This window comes from Ranitomeya imitator, chromosome 4, assembly GCF_032444005.1.
Source record: "Ranitomeya imitator isolate aRanImi1 chromosome 4, aRanImi1.pri, whole genome shotgun sequence".
NCBI classification, from domain to species: domain Eukaryota; kingdom Metazoa; phylum Chordata; class Amphibia; order Anura; family Dendrobatidae; genus Ranitomeya; species Ranitomeya imitator.
The window spans coordinates 257,581,434-257,605,123 of record NC_091285.1 but is presented as its reverse complement, the minus strand read 5'-3'; the positions used below and the strand labels follow the sequence as shown (position 1 = coordinate 257,605,123).

Sequence of the window (23,690 nt, the reverse complement as noted above, 5' to 3'; positions counted from 1 at the left end):
AAATAGTTATTAATTTTTGGCTACAACAAAGGCTTTAAGCTCACAAGAGCGCTAACATGTAAACCTTGTGAGTGATGTCTCACTTGTGGTAACACAGATTTGGCTTCCTCCATAAAGTGGGTATAGTATATAAAAGACATTTTGTTTATTATAGTCTCTTGTATAAAGAGAGGACAAAAAACATAGCTGGATAATGTCCAAGGACTGCAGCTGCTGTTCCCCACTGTTTCCCTGATGCTTTATAACTTCTAAACATAAATCCTAAAATCCCGTGTGGTGCCGAGCTGTGAATGGAGAACCTACAAATCTGTATGTGCAATAAAAATAATAATCTTTCCATTACTTAACAAATGTGCAATTATTTTCAAACACAATGTTAAGATGAAGACTTAGTCCTGAATTCATGAAAACTGTTGTTTTGTTCTCCAGTCTTGAAGAACAATGTGGAGGAGCAAGATGTACCAAATTGTTTGAGAAGTTTGCGCCTCTTAATGAATTTGGTGCATCTTATCTTCTGTGCACGTCCACAAGAAATGTACTCCTATCAAAGACATTTCTGTTGTAATTTATGGATTTTGTGGCTATCAACTGTAGCAAAATTTCAGATGTTTTGATGACAATTTTCTAGCATAAGAGGAAAAGTTCCCTTGTAGAAATTCTTAAATTGGTGTGTTAGGGGTCGAGTTCCTGCCTTTGCACAGGGGGAATCTTGAGCCATCTCCGCTGCAGTCTCCCATTCTTCTCCTGCTGCAGTGGAGCCTGCTCAGTGGAGATGTCGATCCCAGCATCTCGCTCAGTCTGATTCTGTGCTAAGAGTTACTGCTGCATTTCCTGCTTCTGCCATTGAAGTCAGTGCAGTGCAGCGGCGAGCAGACGCTTCTGGGGCTAAGTCCTGCTTTTCACATTCTGAGCATGCCCAGAGTAAGATCTCTCAGTGGAGATCGAGGGTCACATGATCAGATACTGCAGCTAAGGTCCTTGAAGGTGCTAGGACTAAATCCTGCTTTGCACTCTGAGCATGCCCAGGGCAAGATCTCTCAGTGGAGGTCTGTGGTCACATGCTCAGGTGCTGCAGCAACTCCATTGGTCCTTCTTTGAAAGGTCCTAAACGTGCTGCAACTATTTAAGGCCCGCATGGCCGCACAGCCATGCGCTAGTATTGTCTATTGTTATGTGCTTTGCGCCAGTGTGGTCACATGATAGTGTGTTCAGAGAACCAGCTGACATAAGCCCCTAGAATGCTGGCACCTTTGGCGAGGAGTTTGTGTTTGGATGTATTCAGGGACCCGGCTGAAATAAGCCCCTAGAATGCTGGCTCCTCCGGCAAGGAGTTTTGTGTACATGCGTGACCACTGACTGCTCTCTGTTTGGGCAGTTAGCCTGTGCCTCTGTGGAGTCTAACAGGGCACAGTGCTTCTCTTTCATGGCTACTCGGTGAATTAACTGAGTTAGTCTATACCGCCATATAGTCCCGCCGTTTGCTAGCAGCAGGTACTCCTGCATGGTGGACCCCGGGCTGCGAACGCACCAATATCAATAAAAACATCTCTATTTACTCGGTGCGTTCTGCTAGCCCTAACATGGTGTTAAACTATACATTATTAACTGCACTAAATAACATCACTGGGTTGACTGCTGTGTGAATCCACCATGTTTTACATTTAGCATACAATAAGGAAAATAAAGTTGCAAGTAATCCAGAGCACTCTCCTTCACAAGACCATCTTCAATCAACAGGTTTTTATGGTCCATGAGGCTGCAGCAAAGCATAATGTTGTGGTGGATAGTTTGTGTACCTTTCATAATTGTTCATAACTCTGCAGAGATTTGATGTAAAACTGCATCAAACTTCCACAGAAGTCCTAAAAGTATATAAAGTGAGCCAAGTCAAACAATGAGTCAAAAATATTACAATTTGTAAGTTTTTAACTTGATTTATTATCACATGTCTGTGAGTGTCAAAAGTATTTGAACCTTTGCTTTCTGTATCCGGTCTGACTCCCTTGTGCAGCAAAAACTGTATCTAAACTGTTGCAGTAATTGTTGATTAGTCCTAGAGGAGTTCAAGCCCATTCATCCCTACAAAACAGCTTCAACTGTGCTATTTTAGAGGGCTTTGTTCCATGAACTGCTCATTTCTATATGATTAAGGTCCTTACTTTGACTCGGCCATTCAAAATTGTTTACGTTTTTCTTCTGTGTAACCATTGTTTCGTAGAACAACTTGTGTACTTTGGGTTGTTGTCTTGCTGAATGACCCATGTTTGCTTGAAATTCAGCTCATGGACAGATGTCCATGACATGTGCTTATAGAATTTGCTGGTATAATTCATTGTTCCAAGCAAGCTGTCCTGGCCCAGATGAAGCAAAACATGCCCAAACTACCATCATGTTTCACAGACGGTATGAGGTTATTTTTAGCTGTAATGTTGTTCTTTCCCAAACATAAGGACTCTTATTTAAAGCAAAAAGCTCTAGTTTTGCTGGAATTGCCTATTGGTTTGTCCTGGTGATCTTTAGCAAACTGCAGATGAGCATCAACATTTGCTTTGGAGAACAGTGGATTTCCTTTTCCAACCCTCCCATGCACACCAGTGTCCTCCTGATGGTGGACTCATGAGCGCTGACATTAGCTAATGTAAAAGAGACTTTTAGTTCCGTAAAAGTTACCTTGGGTTAATTTGTGACTTCATAAAGTATTTTGTGCCTTACTTTTGGAGTGATCTTTGATGGTCGACCACTCCTGCGAAGTGTAAAAATAGTCTTGAATTGCTGTCAGTTGTACACAATTTGTCTGGCTGTGGAGTGGTGGAGCCTAAACTTTTTCCAGCCTGATGTAAATCAATAACTCTTCTTCTGAGGTCCTCAGAAATCTCCAGTGTTTGTGCTTTGATGTACCCACATGTGTTGTGAAGACCAAATTTTGATAGATCGCTATTATTTAAATAAGGCAGATCTTCCACTCACATACTTTTACCACTCATAGACATGTGATGCTGGATTATTTTTCACATTTAAAAAATTACAATGTCTTATATTTTGTTCTATTTGGTTCTATTTATGACTTATGGGAAAACATGACATAGTTTTGCGTAAAACCTTTGGAAAATTCCGAAGTTTTCACAAACTTTCAAGTATCATTGTTCTCAAAATGAGGTTGATAAAAGCTCAGACAAGATGAATACCCCATGATCATATTCATAAAACAGAATACAAACTCTACAATCAGAAAAAAAAATGATACAAAATATTTGTCAGTTTTAACTGTTGAAAAGGAATAAAAATTATTCTTTCCCCCTAAAAATTAACTGAAAATAAAAATAATAAAAGTTTCCTTTAGATAACTGTTGAACTGTCTGCACATTGAAGAAGTGACTAAATAAGGAAACTGTGGGCACTTTTTCAAAGGTTCATAGGGAAGTAGCCACAATGGGATTTAAAATGAACTAGATGTAATCTGACCTAATTGTGGTGTGGTTTTATATATGTTCTGAGGTTATGTCCTAACATGAGTGAATAAAGTATTTTCAGTAGTATCATATAAAAATCTAGAATAATATGTTTCTCATTATAATTACTTTGATATCAGCGCTTTATAAGGAATACGTTCATTCCGTTCCCAAGTGTACAGAGCAATTTCCATATTCATTTCCGCACTCACTCAATGCAACGTTATGGAGCAAAGCCGTGTCCACTGGATGGGTTTTGGCCTGGAGCATGTATAACACATACATACCCTCCAGTCCCAGCTCAGAAACTGACAAATCCCCACAGCGCACAGTGCACGTTGGGTTGGAATCACAAGTCTGCGGTCACACAGAGTGAGTACAAACTTAACGATTTGGACCGGACACCTTTAAGACTGGCATTTGAAAATGACCTGGGAGGAGGAGTACAATGTGCCTTATTCATTAAGAGTTGTGCAGCAGCTGCACGTAATGAAATAGACACATCTTGGGCTGGGTTCACATCAGCGTATGTGTGCGCAGCGTATACCTGCATACTGATCCGCATGCATCTTTAATACATATATTTAACATGCGCTTGCATCAGTTCGCATGCGATGCGTATTCATGCGTTGTTTCGCTGGGCGCGATGAACACAACATGTTGCATTTTTTGAAGCGTCAATTAAGCGCAGGCATACGCATGCGGATGAGTGCATCAAAACAATGCTTTACTGTTTATGGGAATGCATTGGTAAGCAAGGACATGCGTACGCATGCGTTCGCTGCGCTTGCGTAATTCGGACTGTGCATGTCCAGGAACTGATTGACACATGCCCATTGAGACACGCCCTCTTGGAAATATGGAATGCATGCACATAAATAACACAAACACAGGCAAAAATGCATAAAAACGCATGCACGCGTAGCTTTTTTTGGCACCATGCGTAAGCTGATGCGGATAAAAAAATGCAGAGTAAGCATGCGTTTAAATGCGTTTTGGCATGTGTTTGCACATGATATGCTGCGCACATATACGCTAATGTGAACTTAGCCTTATAACTGGTGTGCATATCACCAGAAATGTTACTCTAGCCAGGGAGTGGGGCACATTTCTGTTATATGGTTACGTGTAACTTTTGAAGAATTTTCTGGGTGGACTTTGCCAGGCCCCGTTCAACCATGGTCCACCATCTTGACAGGGTTGGCCAGGACTGGCATGAAAACACCAAAAATGTCACTTTTCAAAGTGTTTTACACTAGAAAACTAGCGAAAACACCTACATATTTTAAATCATAAAGTCAATTTACTTTTTTCATCAAGGAGCTCCTCTTGTTTCATTCAATCAATAGTCTATTCAATCCATGTGCGCCAATTACAACACCCAAAGAGCACACAAACGCACTATAGCAAGGGTGCTAGTGAACATGGATGATGTTCCGCATGGACTAGTGGTCCACGGGGTAAAAATATCCCAGCATGAAGCAATCTGGTCTATTTTATGGTCCATAATAGTATAAATAATAGTATGGTCCAATAGTAGAGAAAACACACATCCGCACTGCTCAAAGGTCCATCTCAGTGACCGTATTATAATATCGGTCTAGCACCACAGAAAGTGATACTGGCTGTATGAATCCTTTACACCTGAATCAACGGGGTGCTGCTGCCAGGAAAAATGTGTGCAGAATCCAAATGGCAAAAAAGAAAAAGTAGGCGCGCACTTACCCTGTTGCGGTGAATATCACTTTATTAGGACATATAAACAAACGGATAGCAGGGAGGGATAGGGTCAGCAACGGACAACGATCGTTTCGTGCTCTACGGCACTTCAACGGGTCCGTGGCTGACCCTATCCCTCCCTGCTATCCGTTTGTTTATATGTCCTAATAAAGTGATATTCACCGCAACAGGGTAAGTGCGCGCCTACTTTTTCTTTTTTGCCATAAATAATAGTATACTCGCACCCATACACTTTGCAGTTGATTGTACAGAGCAGCAAACTGAACCACTCATGTCCACAATTTGCAGACTAGACTGGCACAATTTTTAATATCGTCAGTCTGAACCCAGCTTTACGTCACTATTACTGACCCATTGGGAACATTAAGAACTAAAATTTAAGCTAAAATGCCAGTGGTTAATTCAAATCCAATTGTCAGAAATATTAACGCTGATCTGTGAACTTTTTATTGGATTCATCTGACTTTTAGTACGTGTTTTTGATATTCCATGCTTCATGAATTTAACGTACTATGCATATGGAAAAATTAGAAGAATTTCAATTGACTTCAGATTCTCAGAAATAATTACATTTACCATGGTATTGCTTAATAGTGTTCAAAATTATTAGAATATTTTGGTCTAATGTGAAAAGCCGCGTTGTACGTAATCCAGCCCCTCCATTGTCACTGCCATCCATTGTACATTGGCACACTTCCCTTTCAGAGCTGCTCAGTGTGACCATTCATCGAGAGTCCCGCTCTCTTCCAGGCATACACACACGCAGTGTTAGGTCTTCTATGGACGCTTTCATTGCTTTCTTGTGCTGTGTAAAATTTGGTTTTTATATTAAGTAGGTGGACTGCTGATCTCCCAGCATGCCATTCTGGATTTGGCCTTTATGAATTGTTTTGTAAGCTTTCCAGCTGACAATAAAAGCTTTATAAGGGTTTCCTAATTAGCAGCTATGGTGTCTGTAAAGCACTGATGATGACTGTGGTGAATGTGAAGTATTCACAGCCTTTGTAACGTAAATTTTCAGGCTGGCACATTGTGTAAGGCAAACACTAAGTGACTTATTTTCCTTCATGTTGCAGACTGAGAATGTTGATATCTGTCTGAACTTTCTGGCAGCCCGAGGAGCTAATGTGCAAGGCCTCTCTGCAGAAGGTAAGACAATCCACTATACGCTAGTATGGTCTCCAGGCTCCTTCACATTGATAATTTAAAAAGCAGATAATCTACATTGTAAGCATTGGTATTTATCATTTGAAGTAGTATAATTTCATGGTCCTTGAAATCTATACAGGTTTTAGCATCAATAATTTACTTTATGTCCTGAAATCTAGACATGCTGAACTATTAAAATAACTCAAACCTTGGACGACCTTGGAATTCCATTGCTAAAGGTGCCTGAAGTAGGTTGTGTCAGCACTAAACATTGCCAACTCTAAACCGTTTAGGAAAGTGATAAAAGTGATTTTCGTTCTATCCAGTGATGGATACTTATTGCTTACTCATGTCCTCAAAGCAAAGGTTGACCTCAGTGGAAAATAATATACATTTGGGGCAATTACTAGTATATAGCCAAAAAAGATGGTTGCCTAGAGCAAGTTTATCATTTGTTTAGGTCTAGCTTGCAGGTTAAAAAATTGATTTTTTTTTAATTTTCAGAATTAAAACCTTTTCTTTTCATACTTTCATAGTTTTAAATTTGAATTAAGACACAAGTCTACCGAGTTTGAACCTATAGCCTAACATTGAACCAGAGGAAGGCAAAAAGCACATGAGCCAGACTCAAATTGCCCCATATTGGAGGAAAAATCCCTTCCTGAGTCCCGATATGACAATCAGACTAGTTCTCTGGATCAATGCCCCATCTCCAAAATTTAATAGCCATAGTCTGAGCTATTATATATTTCAAGGAAGGCACATGGGCTCTCCATTTTATTCTATTTATTTTCTGTTTGAAGTATGATCTTACTATCCATTTGGTCTATCCCTTTACCACTAAATTCTTGAAACAGTTTTGTTTAGTAGATGTGACTACTAGAAAAGTGTCCTATGAGACCTCATTGCTCTGCTGAGCAAATGAGAAGACTCATAAAGAACAGGCATACAGGTGGCAAATTCTATGCATGACCTGCTCTTTGTTCAGTGCTTGAGTTCAAATTGATTCTTCTAGCTCAGTATTTTTAAGGGATGGTTACGATGTCAAGCTCCTGAATATTTTAGCACCTTACATGCAGCCCCTCTTTTTTTGGAGAGGTTGCTGGAAGAATATAGTATTTCACAAGAATGATTGCCTTTGCCTATCTAATGCATACATACGTCCACTAGAGTAAGGTGTGCTCTTCTTCACAGGTCATTACTAGCTAATAAAATAGTTCAAAGAGAGGACTCTCCTTTATGTAGTTCCTATGCCATAGAGCAAATTGATAAGAATTGTTCACATAACAATTTGGAATATAATGATAATTGCATCTATAGCCAAATTAAAGAACCCCTCCTATGAAGCTTTTTTAATAAAATGTGTGTTTATGTGCAAGTAGTGTAGTGTGAGTGTATTAATATAGTCCTCTAGCGGTGCCTATTCTGGTATCCAGCGCCGCTCTTTTTATCTTCTCAGTGGCGTCACCGCTCTTCATACTGTCCAGGTCCCTCCATCCTGTGTATGAGAGCCGTAGGTGTCTTTTAAGCCCATGGAGCCTCTTCTTGATGCCCCCCAGGCTTACATTGTAAAAGCCACTTCCGGATCACACAGAGCGCAGTGTGATCTGGAAAGTCTGAATAGCGGTGACGTCACTGGGAAGAGTAGAACGGCTCTAGACCCTAGAAAAGAAAGCAATAGGTGAGTATATTAACACACTGACACTACAGTACATGCACATACATTGGGGAAAATAAATATTTGATCCCTTGCTGATTTTGTAAGTTTGCCCACTGACAAAGACATGAACAGTCTTTAATTTTAAGGGTAGGTTCATTTTAACATGGAGCGATAGAATATCAAAAATAAAATCCAGAAAATCACATTGTATAAATTATATAAATTTATTTGTATTTTTTAGCGAGAAATAAGCATTTGATCCCTCTGGCAAACAAGACTTAATACTTGGTGGCAAAACCCTTGCGGGCAAGCTCAGCAGTCAGACATTTTTGTAGTTCATAATGAGGTTTGCGCACATGTCAGGAGGAATTTTGGTCCACTCCTCTTTGCAGTTCATCTCTAAATCATTAAGATTTTGAGGTTCCCTCCATAAGTTTTCTATGGGATTAAGGTCTGGAGACTAGCTAGGCCACTCCATGACCTTAATGTGCTTCTTTTTGAGCCACTCCTTTTTATTTATTTATTCTATTTTTTTTTATATAGTGCAAACATATTCCACAGCGCTTTACAGTTTGCACACATTATCATCGCTGTCCCCGATGGGGCTCACAATCTAAATTCCCTATCAGTATGTCTTTGGAATGTGGGAGGAAACCGGAGTACCCGGAGGAAACCCACGCAAATACGGGGAGAACATACAAACTCCTTGCAGATGTTGTCCTTGGTGGGATTTGATCCCAGCACTCCAGCGCTGCAAGGCTACAGTGCTATCCACTGAGTCATCGTGCTGCCCAGTGTCCTTTGTTGCCTTGGCTGTATGTTTTGGGTCATTGTCTTCCTGGAAGACCCAGCCACGACCCATTTTTAATGTCATGGCGGAGGAAAGGAGGTTGTCACTCCGGATATTACAGTACATGGCTCCATCCATTCTCCCATTGATGCGGTGAAGTAGTCCTGTGCCCTTAGCAGAGAAACACCCCCAAAATTTGTTTCCACCTCCATGCTTGACAGTAGGGACGGTGTTCTTTGGGTCATAGGCAGTATTTCTCTTACTCCAAACATGGCGAGTTGAGGTAATGCCAAAGAGATACATTTTTGTCTCATCTGACCACAGCACCGTCTCCCAATTACTCACAGAATCACCCAGGTTGCAAACTTCAGACAGGCCTGCACATGTGCCTTCTTAAGCAGGGGGACCTTACGGGCATTGCAGGATTTTAAACCTTGATAGCGTAACGTGTTGGCAATGGTTTTCTTGGTGACTGTGGTCCCAGCTGCCTTGAGATAATTAGCAAGTTCCCCCCGTGTAGATTTAGGCTGATCTCTCACCTTCCTCAAGATCAAGGATACCCCACAAAGTGAGATTTTGCATGGTGCCCCAGATCGATGTAGATTGACAATCATTTTGTATTTCTTCCATTTTCTTACTATTGCACCAACAGTTGTCTCCTTCTCACCCAGCGTCTTACTTATGGTTTTGTAGCCCATTCCAGCTTTGTGCAGGTCTATGATCTTGTCCCTGACATCCTTATAAAGCTGTTTGGTCTTGTCCATGTTGTAGAGGTTAGAGTCTGATTGATTAATTGAGTCTGTGGTCAGAAGTCTTTTATAAAGGTGATTATGTAAGATCTAACTGGTCTGTAGGAGCCAGAACTCTTAATGGTTGATAAGGGATCAAATACTTATTTCTCACTGCAAAATGCAAATAAATTTATATATTTTATGCAGTGTGAGTTTCTGGATTTTATTTTTGATTTTCTATCTCTCAATGTTAAAATTAATCTTCACTTAAAATTATGGACTGTTCATGTTTTGTCAGTGGGCAAACTTACAAAATCAGCAAGGGATCAAATACTTATTTCCCCCACTGTATACACAGATTTAATTGAAAAAAAACATTCATGGGAGGGCTTTAAGAGACACAATGATCCAGAAACTCCTGTGGTAGCTTGAAGTTCCTGGGCTCCAATTTAAAATTTGTACCAACTCCTTCACACCTACTACAGTATATTGGTGCCATCTTATATGGCATAAGGATACTTGGGCCTACAACACCTGTGCCTGGGTGTGATGTTTACCTCTGCTCCTTGTTTAGCTCCACATTTCTGCTAATGACATATAATCTAAGATAGAAATATAAAGCACAGGACAAGATACAAGTAGACACCAAGAAGCCTAATGGGAAATACTCAGCTGCTGTAAACCATAGGGTGTGGGTTCAGTTCCCACAGAAAACTTAAAAGAGCAGTGTGAATGTTTGGTTTCTTAGTGATTACCAACAAGGGTTTGGAAACATATATGTGTGATTCATTCTTGACATTCAAATAGTGGTGTTGGTGTCTTTAGAATGCTGGTATTTAGAGACATTCCTTATCAACACAGAATAGAGTGCAATTGCAAACCACTTGTAATTTAAGATGATAAAATGCCATTAACTATTTTTATAGCATGCTGCTGTGTATGTAATATATCTGGCGAACACCACAGCTGATATGGATATTCAAAAGTGTTGAGAAGTGCTAATCGCAAAGCATTTTCTTGCTTGAGGGTATGTGCACACGATGTTAGATGCTGGCATATCTGTTAAGTTTTTCAAGTAGAAGATGCTTCAGAAAAATGTTTTTTTTGTGTGTATTTGCATTCATTTTCTTTAGGCTTTTTGTATATACAATATAGTGTGAGCCTGCCAAGCAAAAGCCACTTGAACAATGGTCAGGCCACGTTCTTTCAACTGCTTCACAGCTTAGGAAGCCTAAGGAGTTAAAAGAAACTCCAAGGACAGAACATATACACAGCAAGTAATTTTTACACTCCAATGCATATGTTCATTCTCTTTTATGTTTATTTAGTGCTTTTTCAGGCAGGTTACAGAGCCTATTCATCTGAAAAAGACATTGTGTGCTCATACTCTTATTCTTTCAACTACCATACACAGTAGTGTGAAAAAGTGTTTGCCCCCTTTCTGATTTCCTATTCTTTTGCATGTTTGTCGCACTTAAATATTTTAGATCACCAGATAAATTTAAATATTAGACAAAGATAACACAAGTAAGCACAAAATGCAGTTTTAAAATGAAGGTCTTTATTATTAAGGGAAAAAGAAATCCAAACCTAGGGTTGAGCGAAACGGGTCGAACATTTTCAAAAGTCGCCGACTTTTGGCTAAGTCGGGGTTTCATGAAACCCGATCCGACCCCTGTGCGGGGTCGGCCATGCGGTACGCGACTTTCGCGCCAAAGTCGCGTTTCAATGACGCGAAAAGCGCCATTTCTCAGCCAATGAAGGTAAACGCAGAGTGTGGGCAGCGTGATGACATAGGTCCTGGTCCCCACCATCTTAGAGAAGGGCATTGCAGTGATTGGCTTGCTGTCTGCGACGTCACAGGGGCTATAAAGAGGCGTTCCCGCCGACCGCCATCTTACTGCTGCTGATCTGAGCTTAGGGAGAGGTTGCTGCCGCTTTGTCAGAAGCAGGGATAGCGTTAGGCAGGGTCCATTAACCACAAAACCGCTTGTGCTGCAGCGATTTGCACTGTCCAACACCACCCTCGGTGTGCAGGGACAGTGGAATTTTTTTTTTTTTTTTTTTTCCCCTCAGCGCTGTAGCTCATTGGGCTGCCCTAGAAGGCTCCCTGATAGCTGCATTGCTGTGTGTACGCCGCTGTGCAAACCAACTGCTTTTTTCAAAGCACAAATCCTCTTGTTCCTTCCTTTCTGCACAGCTATCTTTTTTGTTTGTCCACACTTTTTATTTCATTTGTGCATCAGTCCACTCCTTATTGCTGCCTGCCATACCTGGCTGAGATTACTGCAGGCAGGGAGATAGTAGCTGCCTGCCATACCTGGCTGAGATTACTGCAGGCAGGGAGATAGTAATTGTAGGACATTCCCTGTTTTTTTTTTTTTTTTTTTTTTGGTGGGAGATTAAGATTGGCAATTTGGCATTTCTGCTAGAGTGCCATCCCTGTGTGTGCCATCTCTCTCACATAGTGGGCCATAGAAAGCCTTTTCATTTTTCTGTATTTTTTTTTGTGGGGTGTATAAATTCTCCCTGATAAAAATACAGTGGGAGATTAATATTGGCCTTTGGGCTTGTGTGCCAGTCCTGAGTGTGCCATCTCTCTCACAAATAGTGGGCCATAGAAAGCCTATTTTATTTTTTTTTGGGTTTTATAAATTCTCCCTGAAAAAAAGGGAGATTAATATTGGCCTCTGGGCTTCTGTGCCAGTCCTGAGCGTGCCATCTGTGCCAGTCCTGAGCGTCCCATCTCTCTCACAAATAGTGGGCCATAGAAAGCCTATTTAATTTTTTTTTTGGTTTTATAAATTTTCCCTGAAAAAAGGGAGATTAATATTGGCCTCTGGGCTTGTGTGCCAGTTGTGAGCGTGCCATCTGTGCCAGTCCTGAGCGTGCCATCTCTCTCACAAATAGTGGGCCATAGAAAGCCTATTTAATTTTTTTTTTGGTTTTATAAATTTTCCCTGAAAAAAGGGAGATTAATATTGGCCTCTGGGCTTGTGTGCCAGTTGTGAGCGTGCCATCTGTGCCAGTCCTGAGCGTGCCATCTCTCTCACAAATAGTGGGCCATAGAAAGCCTATTTAAATATTTTTTTGGTTTTATAAATTCTCCCAGAAAAAAAGGGAGATTAATATTGGCCTCTGGGCTTCTGTGCCAGTTGTGAGCGTGCCATCTGTGCCAGTCCTGAGCGTGCCATCTCTCTCACAAATAGTGGGCCATAGAAAGCCTATTTAAATATTTTTTTGGTTTTATAAATTCTCCCAGAAAAAAAGGGAGATTAATATTGGCCTCTGGGCTTCTGTGCCAGTCCTGAGCGTGCCATCTGTGCCAGTCCTGAGCGTCCCATCTCTCTCACAAATAGTGGGCCATAGAAAGCCTATTTTATTTTTTTTTTGGGTTTCAGAAATTCTCCCTGGAAAAAAAAAGGGAGATTAATATTGCCCTTTGGGCTTGTGTGCCAGTACTAAGCGTTCCATCTCTCTCTCTCTCTCAGTCAGTGGGCCATAGAACGCATATTTTTGGTTTTATTTGTTTTCTAAATTCTCCCTGAAAAAATCATTTTATTTTATTTGGTTTCTAAATTCTTCCTGATAAAATCATATTTTTTTTATTATTTTTATTTCTAAAGTCTCCCTGAAAAAAAAAAAAAAAAAAAACAACCAAAAAAACAGTGGGAGATTAATATTGGCCTTTCTGCTTGTGTGCCAGTCTTGACTCCTGGGTGTGCCATCTCTCTCTCTCTCTCTCTCTCTCTCTCTCTCTCTCTCTCTCTCTCCAATTGTGGTCCATAGAAAGCCTATATTTTTTTTCCTTGATTTGGGTTCTAAAATCTACCAGAGAAAATAACTACATCAATCATTGGTAGAAAAATATTGGCCTCTGGGTTTGTGTGCCACTCCTGACTCCTGTGTGCGTCATCTCTCAGTCAGTGGGCCATAGAACGCCTATTTTTGGTTTTATTTGTTTTCTAAATTCTCCCTGAAAAAATTATTTTATTTTATTTGGTTTCTAAATTCTTCCTGATAAAATCATATTTTTTTTATTATTTTTTTTTCTAAAGTCTCCCTGAAAAAAAAAAAAAAAAACAGTGGGAGATTAATATTGGCCTTTCTGCTTGTGTGCCAGTCTTGACTCCTGGGTGCGTCATCTCTCAGTCAGTGGGCCATAGAACGCCTATTTTTGGTTTTATTTGTTTTATAAATTCTCCCTGAAAAAATCATTTTATTTTATTTGGTTTCTAAATTCTTCCTGATAAAATCATATTTTTTTTATTATTTTTTTTTCTAAAGTCTCCCTGAAAAAAAAAAAAAAAAAACAACCAAAAAAAACAGTGGGAGATTAATATTGGCCTTTCTGCTTGTGTGCCAGTCTTGACTCCTGGGTGCGTCATCTCTCAGTCAGTGGGCCATAGAACGCCTATTTTTGGTTTTATTTGTTTTCTAAATTCTCCCTGAAAAAATCATTTTATTTTATTTGGTTTCTAAATTCTTCCTGATAAAATCATATTTTTTTTATTATTTTTTTTTCTAAAGTCTCCCTGAAAAAAAAAAAAAAAAAAACAACCAAAAAAAACAGTGGGAGATTAATATTGGCCTTTCTGCTTGTGTGCCAGTCTTGACTCCTGGGTGCGTCATCTCTCAGTCAGTGGGCCATAGAACGCCTATTTTTGGTTTTATTTGTTTTATAAATTCTCCCTGAAAAAATCATTTTATTTTATTTGGTTTCTAAATTCTTCCTGATAAAATCATATTTTTTTTATTATTTTTTTTTCTAAAGTCTCCCTGAAAAAAAAAAAAAAAAAACAACCAAAAAAAACAGTGGGAGATTAATATTGGCCTTTCTGCTTGTGTGCCAGTCTTGACTCCTGGGTGCGTCATCTCTCAGTCAGTGGGCCATAGAACGCCTATTTTTGGTTTTATTTGTTTTCTAAATTCTCCCTGAAAAAATCATTTTATTTTATTTGGTTTCTAAATTCTTCCTGATAAAATCATATTTTTTTTATTATTTTTTTTTCTAAAGTCTCCCTGAAAAAAAAAAAAAAAAAAACAACCAAAAAAAACAGTGGGAGATTAATATTGGCCTTTCTGCTTGTGTGCCAGTCTTGACTCCTGGGTGCGTCATCTCTCAGTCAGTGGGCCATAGAACGCCTATTTTTGGTTTTATTTGTTTTCTAAATTCTCCCTGAAAAAATCATTTTATTTTATTTGGTTTCTAAATTCTTCCTGATAAAATCATATTTTTTTTATTATTTTTTTTTCTAAAGTCTCCCTGAAAAAAAAAAAAAAAAAAACAACCAAAAAAAACAGTGGGAGATTAATATTGGCCTTTCTGCTTGTGTGCCAGTCTTGACTCCTGGGTGTGCCATCTCTCTCTCTCTCTCTCTCCAATTGTGGTCCATAGAAAGCCTACATTTTTTTTCCTTGATTTGGGTTCCAAAATCTACCAGAGAAAATAACTCCATCAATCATTGGTAGAAAAATATTGGCCTCTGGGCTTGTGTGCCACTCCTGATTCCTGTGTGCGTCATCTCTCACTCAGTGGCCCATAGAAAGCATATAGTTTGTTACATTTGTTTTCTAAATTCTCCCTGCAAAAATCTATTTTTTTTTTTTTGGGGGGTTTCTAAAGTGTTCCTGAAAAAAATAAAAATAAAAAAAAAATAATAGTGTGACATTAATATTAACATTTGTGCTTCAGTGACAGTCCTGCGTGTGGGGCATCTCTCTAATTTGCAGCCACCAAAAAAAGAGTGTGTAACATTGGGCCTGATTTTCGCTGTGGTCTCACCAACCTGTAAAGGGGTAGCTAAATCATACAGAAGTTATAGCTCACCGTGTAAGTTGTGTGACTGCAACAAATAACGTTAGTTTGGTTACGTTTTTAAAACAATGAGGAAGTCTAGTGGAAGAGGTCGTGGCCGGGGGCGTTCATTGTCAGCTGGTAATGAGGGTAGTGGTAGTGGTGGAGCATCAGGTGGTCGTGGGGGAAAAAATATTGCACCTAAGTCTGGAGCTGTGGAGCCAGGTTCGTCGTCCGGCTACACAAGGCCTCGAACGCTCCCTTTTCTGGGATTAGGAAAACCGCTTTTAAAGCCGGAGCAGCAAGAGCAAGTTTTGGCTTATCTTGCTGACTCAGCCTCTAGCTCTTTTGCCTCATCTCGTGAAACTGGTAAAAGTAAAAGCAGCGCGTCGTTAGTGGATGTTCACGGTCAGGGACAAGTCACTTCCTTGTCCTCTTCAGCAAAAACAACAACAGAGAAGAATGCAGCAGGCGACACAACGGGTTACTCCATGGAGCTCTTTACACATACCGTCCCTGGCTTAGAAAGTGAAGCAGTTAACAGTCCATGCCCATTACAAATTGAATCTGACATGGAGTGCACTGACGCACAGCCACAGCCAGACTACTATGCTGGTCCTTTGACTCAGACCACAACATTGCCCTCGCAGGGTGCTGATCAAGAATCAGACCCTGATGAGACTATGTTGCCCCATCACGAACGCTATACCACCGAACGACACGGTGACACAGACGAAGTTGCGCAGGAGGTACAAGAAGAGTTATTAGATGACCCAGTTCTTGACCCCGATTGGCAGCCATTGGGGGAACAGGGTGCAGGCGGCAGCAGTTCTGAAGCAGAGGAGGAGGAGGGGCCGCAGCAGGCATCAACATCGCCACAGGTTCCATCTGCCGGGCCCGTATCTTGCCCAAAACGCGTGGCAAAGCCAAAACCTGGTGGAGGACAGCGTGGCCATCCGGTTAAAGCTCAGTCTGCAATGCCTGAAAAGGTATCCGATGCTAGAAAGAGTGCAGTCTGGCATTTTTTTAAACAACATCCAATTGATCAGCGCAAAGTCATCTGTCAAAAATGTTCTACTTCCTTAAGCAGAGGTCAGAATCTGAAAAGTCTCAATACTAGTTGCATGCATAGACATTTAACCACCATGCATTTGAAAGCTTGGACTAACTACCAAACGTCCCTTAAGGTTGTTGCACCCTCGGCCAATGAAGCTAGTCATCAACGCAACATCCCTTCCGGCAGTGTAGGACCACCATTTAGCGCACCACCTGCTGTATCTGTGCAGGTATCTTTGCCAGGCCAAAGCAGTCAGGGTCAGGGAATCACCAGTTTCGTAGTAGGAAACACTGCATCTAGGGCACCGGCGGCAACAATACCATCTCCCACCGTCTCTCAGTCTGCCATGTCCACCGGCACCCCCGCTAGTTCCACGATCTCCAGCTCTCCAGTCCAGCTCACCCTACATGAGACTATGGTTAGAAAAAGGAAATACTTAGCCTCGCATCCGCGTACACAGGGTTTGAACGCCCACATAGCTAGACTAATCTCGTTAGAGATGATGCCCTACCGGTTAGTTGAAAGCGAAGCTTTCAAAGACCTGATGGACTACGCTGTACCACGCTACGAGCTACCCAGTCGACACTTTTTTTCCAGAAAAGCCATCCCAGCCCTCCACCAGCATGTTAAAGAGCGCATCGTCCATGCACTCAGGCAATCTGTGAGCACAAAGGTGCACCTGACAACAGATGCATGGACCAGTAGGCATGGCCAGGGACGTTACGTGTCCATCACGGCACACTGGGTAAATGTGGTGGATTCAGGGTCCACAGGGGACAGCAAGTTTGGGACAGTTCTGCCTAGCCCACGGTCTAGTAAACAGTTGTCTGTAGCCGTTCGCACCCCCTCCTCCTCCTCCTCCTCGTCCTCCTGCAGAAGCAAGAGCTCGTCCACAGACCGCAGTCGCACAAACACTCCATCCGCACCTGCCACTGTTGCACACCAGGTCTCCCATTATGGGGCAGCTACTGGCATACGTCAGCAGGCTGTATTGGCTATGAAGTGTTTGGGCGACAATAGACACACCGCGGAAGTTCTGTCCGAGTTCTTGCAGCAAGAAACGCAGTCGTGGCTGGGCACTGTAGATCTTGAGGCAGGCAAGGTAGTGAGTGATAACGGAAGGAATTTCATGGCTGCCATCTCCCTTTCCCAACTGAAACACATTCCTTGCCTGGCTCACACCTTAAACCTGGTGGTGCAGTGCTTCCTGAAAAGTTATCCGGGGTTATCCGACCTGCTCCTCAAAGTGCGTGGACTTTGCGCACATATCCGCCGTTCGCCTGTACACTCCAGCCGTATGCAGACCTATCAGCGTTCTTTGAACCTTCCCCAGCATCGCCTAATCATAGACGTTGCAACAAGGTGGAACTCAACACTGCACATGCTTCAGAGACTGTGCGAACAGAGGCGGGCTGTTATGTTTTTGTGGGAGGATACACATACACGGGCAGGCAGTAGGATGGCAGACATGGAGTTGTCAGGTGTGCAGTGGTCGAAGATTCAAGACATGTGTCAAGTCCTTCAGTGTTTTGAGGAATGCACACGGCTGGTTAGTGCAGACAACGCCATAATAAGCATGAGCATCCCCCTAATGCGTCTGCTGATGCAAAGTTTGACGCACATAAAGGATCAGGCGTCTGCACCAGAGGAAGAGGAAAGCCTTGATGACAGTCAGCGATTGTCTGGTCAGGGCAGTGTACATGACGAGGTACCGGGCGAAGAGGAGGTGGAGGATGAGGAGGATGATGGGGATGAGTATATTTTTAATGAGGAAGCTTTCCCGGGGGCACGGGAAATTGGTGGCGTGGCAAGGCCGGGTTCTGGTTTTTTGAGGGACACAAGTGACGTAGATTTGCCTGCAACTGCCCCTCAACCAAGCACAACCGCAGATTTGACAACGGGAACTTTGGCCCACATGGCGGATTATGCCTTGCGTATCCTCAAAAGGGACACACGCATTACAAAAATGATGAACGATGACCATTACTGGTTGGCCTGCCTCCTTGATCCTCGCTATAAAGGCAAATTGCAAAATATTATGCCACATGAGAACTTGGAACTAATATTAGCAACAAAACAATCAACTCTTGTTGACCGTTTGCTTCTGGCATTCCCTGCACACAGCGCCCGTGATCGTTCTCACACGAGCTCCAGGGGCCAGCAGACCAGAGGTGTTAGAGGGGCAGAAATCAGAAGTGGCGTTGGACAGAGGGGTTTTCTGACCAGGTTGTGGAGTGATTTTTCTATGACCGCAGACAGGACAGGTACTGCAGCATCAATTCAAAGTGACAGGAGACAACATTTGTCCAGTATGGTTACAAACTATTTTTCATCCCTTATCGACGTTCTCCCTCAACCGTCATTCCCATTTGATTACTGGGCATCCAAATTAGACACCTGGCCAGAATTGGCAGAATATGCATTGCAGGAGCTTGCTTGCCCGGCAGCTAGTGTCCTATCAGAAAGAGTATTCAGTGCTGCAGGTTCAATACTAACAGAAAAAAGGACTCGTCTGGCTACCCAAAATGTAGATGATCTAACCTTCATTAAAATGAACCACAACTGGATTTCAAAATCTTTTGCCCCACCCTGCCCGGCTGACACCTAGCTTTCCTATGAAAAGGTCTTGCCTGTGGACTATTCTGAATGACTTTTCCAATCTCGTAATTTTCTTCACCTGATTGTCCAGCATACGACATGTTTCCACCTCACGAAATGGCCAAACTCCCCACACGGGGCCGTGCTATCGCCACTTTGCGCTTGGACCCTTGAGAGTGCTGTTTGTCTGAAGAGGTGGGTGTGGCCGCTTTTGGTCGACGGCACTGCCACTGGGTCCCTCATAGTACAATAAAGTGTCTCTGGCGGTGGTGGTGCGCACCCAACGTCAGACACACCGTTGTAATATGAGGGGCCCTGTGCCTGTACCGCCGGCCACAAGACAGTTCCCCCCCCCAGCTCAAACAGTGCTCTACCACTAGCAAAATTATCTCTCACAGCTTCACCAATGTGTAGTCTAGCCGCTGACATCCTTCAATGCCTGGCACTGACAATACCATTGTTTTGACATTTTTGTTATGTTAGGCCTTCGAAGCCTGTCTGCGGTCCCTTCTTTCTACAACTACTACACTGACCAGGCCACTGCTGGCCGTGTTACCCTGGAACCAATTTAAAAGTGCCTACAGTCAGCCCAATTTTGTTATGTTAGGCCTTCGAAGACTGTCTGCCGTCACTCCTTCCACTAGACTTCCACTGACCATACACTGCTGCCCATGTACCCCTGGAACCAATTTAAAGTGCCTACAGCCAGCCCAATTTTGTTATGTTAGGCCTTCGAAGCCTGTCTGCGGTCACTCCTTCCACTAGACTTCCACTGACCAGACCACTGCTGCCCGTGTACCCCTGGAACCAATTTAAAAGTGCCTACAGCCATGTGTTATTATTTTAGGCCTTCGATGCCTGTCTGCGGTCACTCCTTCCACTAGGCCTCCACTGACCACACCACTGCTGCCCGTGTACCCCTGGAACCAATTTAAAATTGCCTACAGCCAGCCCAATTTTTTTATTTTAGGCCTTCGATGCCTGTCTGCGGTCCATTCTTTCAACTACTACTACACTGACCAGGTCACTGCTGCCCGTGTACCCCTGGAACCAATTTAAAATTGCCTACAGCCAGCCCAATTTTTTTATTTTAGGCCTTCGATGCCTGTCTGCGGTCCATTCTTTCAACTACTACTACACTGACCAGGTCACTGCTGCCCGTGTACCCCTGGAACCAATTTAAAATTGCCTACAGCCAGCCCAATTTTTTTATTTTAGGCCTTCGATGCCTGTCTGCGGTCCATTCTTTCAACTACTACTACACTGACCAGGTCACTGCTGCCCGTGTACCCCTGGAACCAATTTAAAATTGCCTACAGCCAGCCCAATTTTTTTATTTTAGGCCTTCGATGCCTGTCTGCGGTCCATTCTTTCAACTACTACTACACTGACCAGGTCACTGCTGCCCGTGTACCCCTGGAACCAATTTAAAATTGCCTACAGCCATGTGTTATTATTTTAGGCCTTCGATGCCTGTCTGCGGTCACTCCTTCCACTAGGCCTCCACTGACCACACCACTGCTGTCCGTGTACCCCTGGAACCAATTTAAAATTGCCTACAGCCATGTGTTATTATTTTAGGCCTTCGATGCCTGTCTGCGGTCACTCCTTCCACTAGACTTCCACTGACCAGACCACTGCTGCCCGTGTACCCCTGGAACCAATTTAAAAGTGCCTACAGCCAGCCCAAGTTTGTTATGTTAGGCCTTCGATGCCTGTCTGCGGTCCATTCTTTCAACTACTACTACACTGACCAGGTCACTGCTGCCCGTGTACCCCTGGAACCAATTTAAAATTGCCTACAGCCAGCCCAATTTTTTTATTTTAGGCCTTCGATGCCTGTCTGCGGTCCATTCTTTCAACTACTACTACACTGACCAGGTCACTGCTGCCCGTGTACCCCTGGAACCAATTTAAAATTGCCTACAGCCATGTGTTATTATTTTAGGCCTTCGATGCCTGTCTGCGGTCACTCCTTCCACTAGGCCTCCACTGACCACACCACTGCTGCCCGTGTACCCCTGGAACCAATTTAAAATTGCCTACAGCCAGCCCAATTTTTTTATTTTAGGCCTTCGATGCCTGTCTGCGGTCCATTCTTTCAACTACTACTACACTGACCAGGTCACTGCTGCCCGTGTACCCCTGGAACCAATTTAAAATTGCCTACAGCCAGCCCAATTTTTTTATTTTAGGCCTTCGATGCCTGTCTGCGGTCCATTCTTTCAACTACTACTACACTGACCAGGTCACTGCTGCCCGTGTACCCCTGGAACCAATTTAAAATTGCCTACAGCCATGTGTTATTATTTTAGGCCTTCGATGCCTGTCTGCGGTCACTCCTTCCACTAGGCCTCCACTGACCACACCACTGCTGTCCGTGTACCCCTGGAACCAATTTAAAATTGCCTACAGCCATGTGTTATTATTTTAGGCCTTCGATGCCTGTCTGCGGTCACTCCTTCCACTAGGCCTCCACTGACCACACCACTGCTGTCCGTGTACCCCTGGAACCAATTTAAAATTGCCTACAGCCATGTGTTATTATTTTAGGCCTTCGATGCCTGTCTGCGGTCCATTCTTTCAACTACTACTACACTGACCAGGGCACTGCTGGCCGTGTACCCCTGGAACCAACATCAGAAAATATAAAAATAAGTATTTTGCTTATAAAAAAGAAAATACTGGTGAGATATCAAATGCAGACATTTTAACATTAAAAACAAACACACAACTCTAATCTGGTACAGTACTAAAAATGGCCACCAGCTACAATTACTTTCTCCTGCAAGTAGTTAACTGAAAGTTTTTTTAAATTGAAAACACACATATGGCATCCACCGAGTGTTGTCCTGTCGCGTCTTCTTTATATTATTGCCGAGAAGATGCAAAATAATGAAAATAATAAAATCATTAATTACCAAAATAATAGAGAAAGTCAACACCACATTGCAAATAAACATTCATTCCAAATAAAGAAGCAGGGCGCGTCCGAGGGTGAGTATATACCTAATAAGAATATAATCACCCTCGGACGCGCAATGCTTATTTCCAACAGCCTTCCTTCCTAAGAATCAGCCCTTCCGTCGTGTAGAGAGACGTTGTGTTACACTCCAAGGTGTTCCCCAGGTTGCCTTTCCTGAGCTTCGATCTTCCGGCTCTCGTTTAGTAGTTCTTGGAAACTACTCTGCATTAGGCCTTCAAATTGGGTATGGGGTGTAGAGAGATGGTGTGTTCCACTCCAAGGTGTTCCCCAGGTTGCCTTTCCTGAGCTTCGATCTTCCGGCTCTCGTTTAGTAGTTGTTGGAAACTACGCTGCATTAGGCCTTCAAATTGGGTATGGGGTGTAGCGAGAGGGTGTGTTACACTCCAAGGTGTTCCCCAGGTTGCCTTTCCTGAGCTTCGATCTTCCGGCTCTCGTTTAGTAGTTCTTGGAAACTACACTGCATTAGGCCTTCAAATTGGGTATGGGGTGTAGAGAGAGGGTGTGTTACACTCCAAGGTGTTCCCCAGGTTGCCTTTCCTGAGCTTCGATCTTCCGGCTCTCGTTTAGTAGTTGTTGGAAACTACGCTGCATTAGGCCTTCAAATTGGGTATGGGGTGTAGCGAGAGGGTGTGTTACACTCCAAGGTGTTCCCCAGGTTGCCTTTCCTGAGCTTCGATCTTCCGGCTCTCGTTTAGTAGTTCTTGGAAACTACACTGCATTAGGCCTTCAAATTGGGTATGGGGTGTAGAGAGAGGGTGTGTTACACTCTAAGGTGTTCCCCAGGTTTCCTTGCCATTGCTTCGGTCTTCCGACTCTCGTTTAGTAGTTGTAGAAAAGTACACTGCATTAGGCCATACAAAATGGGTATGGGGTGGAGAGAGATGGTGTGTTACACTCCAAGGTGTTCCCCAGGTTGCCTTTCCTGAGCTTCTATCTTCAGGCTCTCATTAAATTGTGGTTAAATGGAACAACTGCATTTGGCGTACTAGTTGGTTTGGGGCCTACTATCGGTGTCTGCCACTCCTTGCTGTTCTCCTCCACTGAACAAAGCTGTGCCGCCTGTTTACTACGGTTGCCAATTTTGAACTGCATTTCGACTACTTACTGATTTGGCCCTACTCTCTGTGTCAGCCTCTCATTCCAGTTGTCCTCCACTGCAATGCCCCCTGGTTATTCCTGTGTTACCAATTTTGAACTGCATTTAGCCCACTTTCTTCTTTGGGCCTATATCTGTGTTTCCACTTCATCGTGCCCATTGCCCAGCCAGTGATAGATGAGTCTGCTGGTACATTGACCCATAACGCAACATTCCCCGTGCACGCTACACAACAACATTGTGACCCTGCTGAAAGTCAGGTTGCTCTTCCCGCATACCATACCACCTTACACGGGGACAAAGAGGAAGGTGCAGATGAAAGTGCAGGTTCCTTCATCAGGTGGGGGGAGGAATACTAGTTGGCGACGTCACTGGCACAGGGCCTCTCATAGTACGCAAAAGTGTTGCTGCCGGTGGGAGGCGCCCCCGCCGTGCAAACACACCGCTGTACTTTGAGGGGCCCTGTGCCAGTGCCAATGCCAACGAGTGGGCCCCCCCTGCTTGCTCAGGTTCACAGCACTTGCAAAGTTGAAATACTTACCTCTCCCTGCTCCACTGCCGTGACGTGGTCCAGATTTCCTGGGCCCACTAATTACTTGAACCAGCCCTACCCCCCACAACTTTAGCCAAATGACCC

At 43.0% G+C, this 23,690-nt stretch overlaps 1 protein-coding gene across 7 annotated transcripts in view; it reads left to right on the top strand.

Moving 5' to 3' along the window:
* Positions 1–23,690, top strand: part of NAV3 (neuron navigator 3) — a 1,008,138-nt gene that overhangs the window by 703,904 nt on the left and 280,544 nt on the right. For all 7 annotated transcript variants that reach the window (XM_069764543.1, XM_069764542.1, XM_069764540.1 and 4 more), the window contains one exon: positions 6,266–6,338. In XM_069764543.1, the coding sequence (XP_069620644.1) occupies positions 6,266–6,338 (73 nt within the window). The remainder of the gene's footprint in view (positions 1–6,265; positions 6,339–23,690) is intronic.